Source organism: Lethenteron reissneri, unplaced genomic scaffold (genome assembly GCF_015708825.2).
Source record: "Lethenteron reissneri isolate LAM-NWPU_2019-01 unplaced genomic scaffold, ASM1570882v1 scaffold_1639, whole genome shotgun sequence".
Lineage (NCBI taxonomy): Eukaryota > Metazoa > Chordata > Hyperoartia > Petromyzontiformes > Petromyzontidae > Lethenteron > Lethenteron reissneri.
Genome location: NW_026891376.1, coordinates 777,325 through 790,734, shown reverse-complemented (window position 1 = coordinate 790,734; position 13,410 = coordinate 777,325). Strand labels below are relative to the sequence as shown.

The 13,410-nt window shown below is 52.0% G+C and overlaps 1 protein-coding gene across 1 annotated transcript in view; it reads right to left on the bottom strand.

Moving 5' to 3' along the window:
* LOC133338994 (uncharacterized) overlaps positions 1-13,410 on the bottom strand; it is a 227,763-nt gene that overhangs the window by 17,978 nt on the left and 196,375 nt on the right. Inside the window, exon 5 of the mRNA XM_061547132.1 lies at positions 11,919-12,109. Coding sequence (XP_061403116.1) covers positions 11,919-12,109 — 191 coding nt within the window. The remainder of the gene's footprint in view (positions 1-11,918; positions 12,110-13,410) is intronic.

The following is a 13,410-nucleotide window of genomic DNA, read 5'->3' as shown; positions in this document are numbered from 1 at the left end:
CCCACCCACCCACGCACTCACCTGCCCACTCACCAACACACTAAACTAAATCTAAATTGTGGTTATTTTACCAGGTAAGGCCGACAGAGCTAAACATATTTTTCAGAAATGACCTGGTTAAAAATTATAGGTCAACGAAGTGGCTTATGACATGTATTGCAGCCAAATCCTATAAATGCTTGTTGATTTTAAATGTGGAGGGAAATATACAGGTGTCAGGGTCGGGATCAAACCCACAACCTTCTGCATACCAGGCGAGGTAGTTAACATCTCGCCACCATGGTGCCCCACTGTCTGACTCTCCCACCCACTAACCCACACACTTGCCCACTCATTCAATCACCCACTCACTCACTCAACTACTGAGCCATTCATACACTGACCCACTCACTAAGCCACCCACTCAATTTCTAACTCACACTCATGCACCCAGCCACTCACTCACTCAGCGACTCACCTACGACGCATCAACCCATCCACTCACTCATCCACCCACGCACCCACCCACTCACGCACGACCCACTCATCCACACAATAAACTAATATTTAATTGTTTTTCATTTTACTGGGTAAGGCTGTGAGCTATAGATCTTTGTCGGAAGCCACCTCAGCACAAATGACAGTTCAATTAAGTGGCTTTTCATGAAGAATGTTATTGCAACCAAATTATATAAATGCATGTTCAAATGTGGAGGGACAACCTGGAGAAAATTCCACACGACCACGGGGAGAACATAGAAACTCCAAATATCCAAGCGGAAGGGCTGGGATAAAATCCACAACCTCCTGTATACTAGGCGAGGTAGTTAACATCTCGGCACCATGGTGCCACACTCTCCGACTCACCCACCCACTAACACACGAACTCTCCTCCCATATTCACACACCCATCTACCCAAAAACTCAACCACCCACACATTCACGCAACAATCCACTCACCCACCCACTCACTTATTCACCCACCCACTAAACCATGCACCTGTCTACTCACCTATTCATCCACCCACTCACACACCTGAAGTACCGGTGAAGACGCTTGACGCCGAGGTTGAGGCACACGTATATTTATTTCACAATACGACAGTGGGCATATACACACTCGAGGGGGTATCGGCCCCCTCACCCGTATAACTCGGGATACACCCCTAGCTAACTCTGTCCTAGCCCCGAATCCTCCACTAATGGGCTAGGGGAGGCTAACTGGCCCGACACTGGTAAGTCGGGCCCGGTACCCGGAGTTCCAGACCAGCTCTTACAAGAGCACCGGCTCTGGCTTTCGGGACCACGCCGCTGGCTCAGTCCTGTCCGGCCCTGAAAAGGACATCGAACTAGGGGAGTCCAGGGCTCTATCTAAGACGTCTTCAGTCTTCTTCCCTTAGCTTAAACATAACTGACTCGAGCCCTTTGAACATCCCCTTTTATACCCAACCCCTCCCTGAGGGGTGGGGCCCCGGGGGATCATAACGTTCGAACCAGCCCCCCCCAGGGTGTCTGGCTCGGACGTCGTAGAGGGCACCTCCTCGTGCACTTACGTAGCCCCGCCCACTGTGTTTGTTTTCCATAGGCTGCCATGCATAACGGGCCCTCTCTTTAACACCCCTACATCACCCCCCCCCACATAGCTTGCAGCCGTCCCGGCTGCCAACATACAAAAATGACAATAAAAGTGCATTTACACCTTGACCGCGCGTGTGCCTCACTATTTTTCAACAATAACAAGAACAGCAACAAGAACACAACAAAATGCAACAGCAAGAAGAGAAAACAACCCGACGCACCCCCCCTTGAATAAATACGAATTCCGTAAAAAAAACAACCTATATACAATTTGCAGGGAACCCACCATACACACAACACCAGGTGAACCCAACGTATGTACATTTCAATGGGCAGGGAACACACCACCCACACAACACACAATGAACCCAACATATGTACATTCAATGGGCAGGGAACACACCACCCACACAACACACGATGAACACAACCTATGTACACATCTTCCGGCCTCATAACAGTCTGCGCATTTTTGCGCGCGTCCTTGCAGCGGGCCCCTCACACGGGGTAACCCCGGGTGGCGAACCGTCAGGTGGCAATTGTCCGTCCCGGAGTGAGTCCTCATCCGATGCCGCGCGACCGTCGGTATCCCCAGGAGGGGTGGTCGGGCGTGAGCCCGTCAGTCCTGATGCACCGGGTTATGATGGTGGAGCTTGTGATGAGGCCCGTCGTCCCGTTGAGGTGTCGTCCCGCGCTGTCGAGGAGCGCGGCACCCCGAGGCGACGTGGCCCCGGACGCCGCAGTTGAAACACCGCGGGAGCGCCGTTGGAGGAGACGGATGGTTGAAACGGCCCGGCCCGTCCCGGCCCGACCGTGCTCCTGTCGCCTGTTGCGGTCGGTGGTCGACGGCGTAGAGCTCCTCCGTCGGAATGGTGGCTGCAGCCACCGCACGCCCCGCCGATGCCCTGCTGGCTTTCCGCCGCAGTGACAGGAGGTTGGCGTGGAGGAGCCGCGCCGCCTGGAGCGATGTCATCTCCTCGTCCTCCCGGGCGACGACCGCGATGTCAAGGTCGTCTGCCAGGAGGAGGATCTTCTCCGTGACCATCGCGTCCACGCCGTCGTCGTCCATACGAGGGAAGGCCGACTTAGCCATCGCCAGGAGGCTCGTCCGATATACTAGGGGCGACTCCTTCTCACCCCGCTTGCGGTCGTAAAATTGCTGTCGGCATTCAGCCGATGGTCCATAGACCCCGCCCAGCAGCTGTAGTGCCATCGGTAACGTAGACCGCTTCTCTCTCGGCGCCGATGTGAGGGCGGCGAGCGCGTCGCCGTCGAGGAGCGCCGGCAGCGCGCAGAGAGCCTCCTCATCGGACCATTTCGCCATCTCCTGATGGGCGAGGAAACGTCGGCGAAAACCGGCCCAGTCCCCCTCCGCGCCGATGAACTCCTTCAGCGGGGGCAGTCTCTGATGAAGCGCAGCGGTCGTTGTGGACTCCCGCAGGCTGATGTCACCACCACTCGGCTGTGCGTCGGTGCGAACGGCCGATGGGATCGCCTGTCGCGCTTGTGATGACGTTGCAGCTTCAGCGACGGCGATGTCGGAGCGGATGTCTAGGCTGGCCACGCCCCGAACAGCTGTAGCGTCGATGGCGGGAATTTCAAATTCGGACTGCTCCGAAATGGCGGGAAGGCGCCCTGGTCGTTGGCTCGCCTCGCCCCGTGTTGGATCACCGGCCCCTAGTCGCGTGATGGTCTCCAGCGTGGCGGCAGCGGCATACAGCAGCTCCGCCAGCCTCCCGTGAGCCAGCCGTAACGCGTCTGGCTGCGGCCCCTCTTCATTTCGATGCCCCGGTAAGGAGGCGTCAGGCCCCGGCTGCACCTTGTCTTGTGGAGCCGTCTCGGGCTCGACGATCTCGGCAGTGTCTTCCTCCTGCGGTACTTTGGCCCGCGCTGTTTTCCGCGTGTCCATGTTCGAATTACTTCTGACACCAGTTGAAGTACCGGTGAAGACGCTTGACGCCGAGGTTGAGGCACACGTATATTTATTTCACAATACGACAGTGGGCATATACACACTCGAGGGGGTATCGGCCCCCTCACCCGTATAACTCGGGATACACCCCTAGCTAACTCTGTCCTAGCCCCGAATCCTCCACTAATGGGCTAGGGGAGGCTAACTGGCCCGACACTGGTAAGTCGGGCCCGGTACCCGGAGTTCCAGACCAGCTCTTACAAGAGCACCGGCTCTGGCTTTCGGGACCACGCCGCTGGCTCAGTCCTGTCCGGCCCTGAAAAGGACATCGAACTAGGGGAGTCCAGGGCTCTATCTAAGACGTCTTCAGTCTTCTTCCCTTAGCTTAAACATAACTGACTCGAGCCCTTTGAACATCCCCTTTTATACCCAACCCCTCCCTGAGGGGTGGGGCCCCGGGGGATCATAACGTTCGAACCAGCCCCCCCCAGGGTGTCTGGCTCGGACGTCGTAGAGGGCACCTCCTCGTGCACTTACGTAGCCCCGCCCACTGTGTTTGTTTTCCATAGGCTGCCATGCATAACGGGCCCTCTCTTTAACACCCCTACACACCCATTAAGCAACCCAACCACTTACCCTGCCACCTACTTAATCTCTAACCGACTCACTCACCCAGCCACGCAATCTCGAACCCACCAATTCACTAATCCTCTCACCAACTCACCAACCCACCTCTCACCCACTCCCACACCCACTCATGCGCTGACCCACCCACTCACTCACCTCAACCATTCACAAACCCACCCACTCATTCACCCAACCACCCACCACCCACTCAATCTCTAAACCCATTCACCCACCCACCCACTCAGCCACCCACTAACTCGCCCAATCAATCTCTAACCCACTCACCTACCCACCCACCCACTCACCCAACCACTCGTCTATTCACTCCCAAACAACACACCCACTCACGTCACCCATGGCTTACCCTATCACCCACAATCTCTAACACACTCACTCACCTACTTCCTCGATCACTGACCCACACTCACAGACCCACCCAGTTAATCACCCACTCTATGTGTAGTCCTTACCTCTTCTGGTAATGTGAGATATTCTTCCTCCCAGCGGTATTTTACCAGGTAAGGCCCACTGAGCTATAAAGATTGTTTTCAGAAGCATCCTCGCCACAAATGATAGTTCAACAAAGTCACTGTAAACATTTATTGCACCCAATTCCTCTTATTACATGTTTCTAAATGTGGAGTGAAATATACAGGCGTCAGGGTCGGGATCGAACCCACAACATTCTGTATAGTAGGCGAGGTATTTAACATCTTGCCACCGTGGCGCTCAATTCTTTGACTCACCCACTCAACTACTAAAGCCACCCACTAACCGACTCACAAACCCACTCACCCTGCCACGCACTCAATTTATAACCCACTCACTAAGCCACTCATCCACGCACCCACCTGCACATGCACTCACTAACGCACTCACCCAACAACCCACCCATTAACTCACCCACCCACTCCCTGACCAACTCACGCACCAACCCACCCACTCACACTATGACCTACTTCATATCTAACCCAACAACTCACTCACCCAGCACCTCACCTACTAACCTAACCACCCACCAACTCACTCACCCACCTACGCACTGAAATACCCACTCACCTAACTGTAAACTAAATTTTGTTTTTTACAAGGCAAGTCCCACAGAGCTATACAGATCTTATTCAGAAGCAACGTGGCCACAAAAAACCCAGAGGTCTCGGAGAAAAATCCATGAACCACGAGGACAACATGCAAACTCCAAATATACAGGCATCAAGATCGAGACCGAACCCACAACCTCCTTTACAAAAGGTAAGGTAGTTAACATCTCGCCACCATGGGGCTCCACTCTCTGACTCGCAGCCACCCACTCACCTACCCATTCAGCCACATACCCTTTCGGCCACATACCCATTCGGCCACATACCCATTCGGCCACATACCCATTCGGCCACATACCCATTCGGCCACATACCCATTCGGCCACATACCCACTCAGCCACATACCCACTCAGCCACATACCCACTCAGCCACATACCCATTCAGCCACATACCCATTCAGCCATATACCCATTCAGCCACATACCCATTCAGCCACATACCCACTCGGCCACATACCCATTCGGCCACATACCCACTCGGCCACATACCCACTCGGCCACATACCCACTCGGCCACATACCCATTCGGCCACATACCCACTCGGCCACATACCCATTCGGCCACATACCCACTCGGCCACATACCCACTCAGCCACATACCCACTCAGCCACATACCCACTCAGCCACATACCCACTCAGCCACATACCCATTCAGCCACATACCCATTCAGCCACATACCCATTCAGCCACATACCCACTCAGCCACATACCCACTCAGCCACATACCCACTCAGCCACATACCCACTCAGCCACATACACACTCAGCCACATACCCACTCAGCCACATACCCATTCAGCCACATACCCACTCAGCCACATACCACTCAGCCACATACCCACTCAGCCACATACCCACTCAGCCACATACCCATTCAGCCACATACCCATTCAGCCATCTCAGCCACATACCCACTCAGCCACATACCCACTCAGCCACATTACCCCTTCAGCCACATACCCATTCAGCCACATACCCACTCAGCCACATACCCACTCAGCCACATACCCACTCAGCCACATACCCACTCAGCCACCATCCCCCATTCCGCCACATACCCATTCAGCCACATATACCCATTCAGCCACATACCCATTCAGCCCCACATACCCACTCAGCCACATACCATTCAGCCACATACCCACTCAGCCACATACCCACTCAGCCAATACCACTCGCCACATACCCATTCGGCCACATACCCACTCAGGCCACATACCCATTCAGCACATACCCACTCAGCCACATACCCATTCAGCCACATACCAATTCAGCCACATAACCCATTCGGCCACATACCCACTCTGCCACATACCCCATTCAGCCACATACCATTCAGCCACATACCCATTCAGCCACATACCCCACTCAGCCACATATCCACTCAGCCACATACCCACTCAGCCACATACCCACTCAGCCACATACCCATTCAGCCACATACCCACTCAGCCACATACCCATTCAGCCACATACCCATCAGCCACATACCCATTCGCCACATACCCACTCAGCCACATACCCATTCAGCCACATACCCATTCAGCCACATACCCATTCAGCCACATACCCACTCAGCCACATACCACTCCCACATACCCATTCAGCCACATACCCATTCAGCCACATACCCATTCAGCCACATACCCACTCAGCCACATACCCATTCAGCCACATACCCACTCAGCCACATACCCATTCAGCCACATACCCACTCAGCCACATACCCACTCAGCCACATACCCATTCAGCCACATACCCATCAGCCACATACCCATCAGCCACATACCCATTCAGCCACATACCCATTCAGCCACATACCCATTCAGCCACATACCCATTCAGCCACATACCCACTCAGCCACATACCCAGCCACATACCCATTCAGCCACATACCCATCAGCCACATACCCATTCAGCCACATACCCATTCAGCCACATACCCACTCAGCCACATACCCACTCAAAGACCCACACACCTTGCTAACCACTTACCTACGCACCCACCTACACACCCACTCACTGACTCACTCACTCAACAATTCATTCACCCATCCACTCACCATTTCACTCCCCCAATCATACACCCACCCATCCACCCACTCCATCTCTAACTCACACACTCACCAGTCCACCCACTCACCCAGCCACTTACCTACTCACCCACTCACCCTGCCACCTACTCGACCTGCAACAGACCTACCGACCCAACGAGCCACCTACCCCCTAAACTAAACTACTTTTTATTTCCCCAGGTAAGGCCCATTGAGCTATATAGATCCTTTTCAGAATAGACCTGTGAACAAATTATAGATAAACGAAGTGGCTTATCACATAGACATTTATTGCAGCCAAATCCTCTAAACGCATGTTGATTCTAAATGCAGAGGGGAAAACCCGGAGGACCTGCAGCAAAATCCACGTGACCATGTGTAGAACATGCAAACTCCAAATATACAGGCGACAGGGTCAGGATCGAATCCACAACCTCCTGTATACCAGGCGAGGCAGTGCACGTCTCACCACCTTGGCGCCTCACTCTCTGACTCACCCATCCAATAACTCAAACACTAACTTACCCACTCAACCTCCCACATCAACTCACCCACCCACTCGCTGACCCCACTCAGTCAACAACTCACCCACCCACCCAACCATTCACTCCGTTAACCACTTTCTCACCGACCCACTCACCCTACGACCACTCACCAAGCTACACACTCACCTACCAACACACCCATTCACTCACTTGCTCACCCACCCACTTACTCACCCAACCACTAACTGACCAACTCACCCACCCACAAACTCACGAACAAAAAAGACACCCACTCAACCCATCGCTCACCCAACCCCTCACCCACTTACTGAATCACCCACCCACGCACTCACTGACCCACCAACTCACTTCACCCACCCAATACTCCCTCACCGAGCCACTCAATCTCTAACCCACCCACTCACCCAACCACCCACTCAATCTCTCAACCACACACAAACCCTGCTACTGACTCAATCTCTTAACCAAAGCTCACAAACCCACCCATCCACTCACTCACCCAGTGACTAACCCACTCACTCGATTTCTAACCCATCCATTCACGCACTACCCACCTAACCTCCTACCCACACACACTCACCCACCCACACATCCATGCACCCACACACTCACCCACTCACTCAACCATCCACTCACTAACTCACCCAGCCGTGCACCTACTCACTCACCCACTTTCAGATCCACTCACCCTGCCACCTACTCAATTTATAACCCACCTACTCACCCACCCACCCAGCCAACCACCCGCCGACTCCCTCAGCCACTCAGCCACTCACCCACTACCCACGTAATTATTGACCCACCCACTAATTTAATCACCTACTAACGTAACCACCCACTAACTCAACCACTGAGTTACTCGAACTTACCCACTCACCAAGCCACCCACTAAATCTCAAACCCACACTGATGCACTCACCCACCTGCCCACTCACCAACACCCTTAACTAAATCTAAAAAAAAAATCCCCAGGTAAGGCCCACTGAGCTATATAGGTTGTTTTGAGAAGCAGGGTTTGGATCGAACCTACGAACTTAAAAATACCAGGCAAGGTAGTTAACAATTTGCCAACATGGCACTCCACTCTCTGACTCTCCCACCCACGATAACACACACTCAAACACCCACCCACTAACTCAACCATCCATTCATTCAACCACCGAGCCAAGCACACACTCACCCACTCACCAAGCCACCCACTCAATCTCTAGCCCACACTCACTCACCCCACCACTGACCTACTACCCATTAAACTATTCTTAGGTTTTTTCGGTAAAGTCACGTAGGTAAAAAAATGTAAATTAATAAAAGTTAAATAAAACACCCATCAAACATCGCACTCACTCATCCACTCACCGACCCAGCCACTCCTTTGCACACTAAATGAAAATTACGCTTTTTTATTTTACCAGGTAAGGCACTCAGCTATATAGATATTTTTCAAAAACCATTTGACCACAAATATTCAACTCAATTAAGTGGCTTTTCACGTATAAAGTGATAGCAGCCAAATTCTATAATTGCATGTTTTTAAATGTGGAGGGAGAACCCGGAGCACCTGGAGAAAATTCCACGGAAACATGGGGAGAACATGCAAATATACAGGTGTCAGGGTCGGGATCGACCTCACGACCTCCTGTATAAAAGGCGAGGTAGTTAACAGCTCGCCACCACGGCACTCCACCCACTCACCCATTCAAACACCCACCAATCCACTCACAAACCCACTCACCCTGCCACCCACTCAATCTCTAATCCACTCACTCAACAATTTACTCACCCACTCACCTACTCAACTAATCACACCCCCACTCACACACCCACCCATTCACCCACTCATTCTCTAACCTACCCACCAAATCACTCAATAACCCACCTACCCACTCACCCACCCAATAAACTAAATTAAACAATATTTTTTATTTTACCAGAAAAGGTTCAGATCAGAGGTACGGGTACCCGTTCCCTACCCGTACCCATACCCTACCCGAAATGAGTGACAAACGGTTACTCACCAGTGCCTCAGGGCCTATCCGTACCCGTACCCGGCCGCCCAGGGTCACAAACGGCTACCCGTACCGTACCCGGCCGGGTACGGGTAGCCGGGTATCGGGTAGGGTACGGGTATCGGGTACCCGGTTGCGACCTCTGGTTCAGATAACTAAATTAATATTTTTCAGAAGTGACCTGGTTACAAATGATAGGTTAACGAAGTGGATTATCATGGAGACATTCATTGCAGCCACATCCTCTAAATGAATGTTGATTTTAAATATGGAGAGAAAACCTGGAGGACCCAGAGAAAAATCCACACCACAGGGAGAACATGCCAACTCCAAATATACAGGTGGAAGGGATGGGATCGAATTCACAAAATCCTGTATACTAGGTGAGGTAGTTAACATGTCGCCACCGTGGTGCCTCACTCTTTGACTCACCCACCCACCCAATCACACACTAACAACTCACCTGCTCAACCTTCGATATTCACTCACCCACCCACTAACTGACTCACCCACCCACCCACTCACCCAACAATCTACTCACCCGCCCACTAACCTATTCACTCAAGCCCTCACTCACCCACTCCCCCACACAATATCGCACTGACCTACCCACGCACTCACTCACACAGTCACTCACTAATTCACCCACCCACCACCCACTCACCTATTCACCCACCTACTCAACCATCCACCCACTCATGCTCCCATACACTCACTTACTTATCCAGGCACTCACCTACTCACCCACCGACTTACTCACCCAATAAGCCACTCACCCACTCACCCTCCCAATCACCTAGTTACCCACCCACTCAATCTGTAACCCACCAATTTTCTCATCCACTCACCAACCCACCTCTCACCAACTCTCTCACCTAATCAATCACTTCAAACCATTCACTCACCCACCCACCCACTAATTCACACAATCACCCACCACCCACTCAATCTCTAACCCACACCCACCTACTCACTCACCCAACGACTCACTCAACAATCCACTGCTCCACACACTCATCTATTCACTCACATTCAACACACCCACTTCTCTAACACACTCACTCACCTACTCCCTCAACCACTGACCCACCCACTCACCCACTGACTCACCCACCGACTCATCCACTAACTCACTCACAGACCCACTCAGTTAATCACTGTGTAGTCCTCATCTCTTCCAGTATTGTGAGATATTCTTCCTCCCAGCGGTATCTTCACGACAACGCCCTGGGGGGTGGGCAAGCCTCACAACGAGTCGGGCGAGCGGGGCAACAGCCTGGTCATGTTGGGTTCATAGCGCAGTGCGGCACACGCATACACACAAGCAGACCACACACATATGAACACAATAACAACTGTGGAAGCCACTCACGCGATAGGGATGGGCCGCATGGTCCACTCCAGCTCGATGTACGGCTTGCCCGGATACAATGTTAACTACCTCGTCTGGTATACAGGAGGTTGTCGGTTAGATCCCAACCCTGACACCTGTGTATTTGGAGTTTGCATGTTCTCTCCGTGGTCAAGTGGATTTTTATTCTGGTCCTCTGGATTTTCCCTACACATTTAGAAACAGGCATTTAGAGTAGTTGGCTGCTATAAATTTCCACATAAGGCACGTTGTTGACCTATCACTTGTGGCCAGGTCACTTCTAAAAAAAGAGTTATGTTACTCAGTAAGATGGTTGAGACACAGGTGATGAGCCCATGTGTAAGGGGTTGAGTGAGTGAGCGGTTTAATTCATGATTGAGTGATTGATTGGTTGAGTGAGTGGCTGAGTGAGTGAGTGAATGGTTGAGTGAGTGGCTGAATGAGTGATTTATGGAGCGATTGGTTCAGTGAGCGAGCGGGTGGTTGAGTGAGCGAGTGAGTGGTTCAGTGAGTGAGTGGTTGAGTGAATTAGTGAGTGGTTGAATGAGTATTTGAATGAGTGAGTGTTTGAACCAATGAGTGAGTGTTTAAAGCGCATGAGTGTGTGGTTGAGTGAGTGGTTGAGTTAATGACTGAGTGAGTGATTGATTGAGTGGTTGAGTAAGTGGATGGTTGAGTGAATGGTTGAGTGAGTGGTTTAAGTTAGTGGATGAGTGAGTGAGTGGTTGTATGTGTGGCTGAGTGAGTGAGTGGATGAGTGAGTGAGTGGCTGGCGCGCACCTTGGCTGCGTTGTCCAGAGTGTCCCGCTGGTGCCGCCCCACTGTGTTGCTGCACTCCGCCAGGGTGAGAGCGGCGGTGCCGCGCCCGCAGCTGCTCCAGCGACTACGCCATCTTGCCCAGCCCCTCCTGGCGAGCACGCAGCATGCCCTGGAGCTCCCATCACATGGTGCTGGCAATCTGAGACACCCGCCTGTAGCACACACACAGAAGAAGAGATACGGGAATGGATTAGGGCGACCCGGGTGACGAGTTCACTACTTCGCCCGGTATACAGGAGGTTGTAGGTTTGATCCAAACCCTGATACTTACATATTCAATTCTGCTCGTCCAGGCGGGGAGAATCCAATCACATTTATTCGATGCGATGTTTCTCATGGGATATAATAAGCGACAACATTTGGACCCCAAACCGAGAGGATTCTGGGATGTTTGTGGTTTTTTGCCAATAACTCTGGAAAGAAATGTCGCAGACCCATCAAGGTGGGACTCGTCCAGCGACATAATGGTTGAGTGACTGGTTGAATGAATTCGGGAATGGTTTGAATGAGTGAGTGGTTGAGTGATTGAGATAGAGTGACCGAGCGGCTGAGCGGTTAAGTTAGTGAGTCGTTGAGTGAGTGTGGCTGATTGAGTGAATGGTTGAGTGAGTTAAAGAGTGATGGTTGAGTGGCTGAGTAAGTGATTAAGTGAGTGAGTGGTTGAGTGAGTAAGTAGCTTCGTGAGTAAGTAGCTTCGTGAGTGCGCGGCTGAGTGGTTGAGTGTGTGGCTGAGTGAGTGGCTAAATGAGTGAGTGGCTGAGTGAAAGGGTGAGTGGCTGAGTGAAGGAGTGAGTGGCTGAGTGAGTGAGAAAGTAATTGGTTGAGTGGTTGAGTAAGTCATTAAGTGATGTGAGTGGTTTGCTCTAGTGAGTGGTTAAGTGAATGGTTAAGTGAGTGGTTAAGTGAGTCCCCAAGCCGAGAGGATTCTGGTGAGTCGTTGAGTGAGTGGTTTGGTGAGGGGTTGAGTGAATCGTTGAGCGAGTGGTTGGGTGATTGGTTGAGTTAGCGAGTGCTTGAGTGAGCAAGTGAGTGGTTGAGTGAGCAAGCGAGTGGTTGAGTGAGTGAATGGTTGAGTGAGCGAGCGGTTGAATGAGCGAGTGGTTTAGTGAGCGAGTGGTTGAGTGACTGAGTGAGTGGCTGAGTGAGTGGCTGAGTGAGTGAATGGTTGAGTGAGAGTGTGATGGTTGAGTGATTGAGTGAGTGGGTGGTTGAGTGGTGTTAATGATTGGTGAGTGGTTGAGTTAATTATTGAGTGAGTGGTTGAGTGAGTGAATCTGAGTGAGTGAGCGGCTGAGTAGTTGAGTGAGTCGTTGAGTGAGTGTGTGAGTGAGTTTGTGGCTGAGTGAGTGAATGGCTGAATGAATCACAGCTATGATAAAATGGACATCAGCATATAAGTGGTCTTGTATTCACTCAGTAAATGAAGTTTAATCAAATTGTACACTCACAGGAT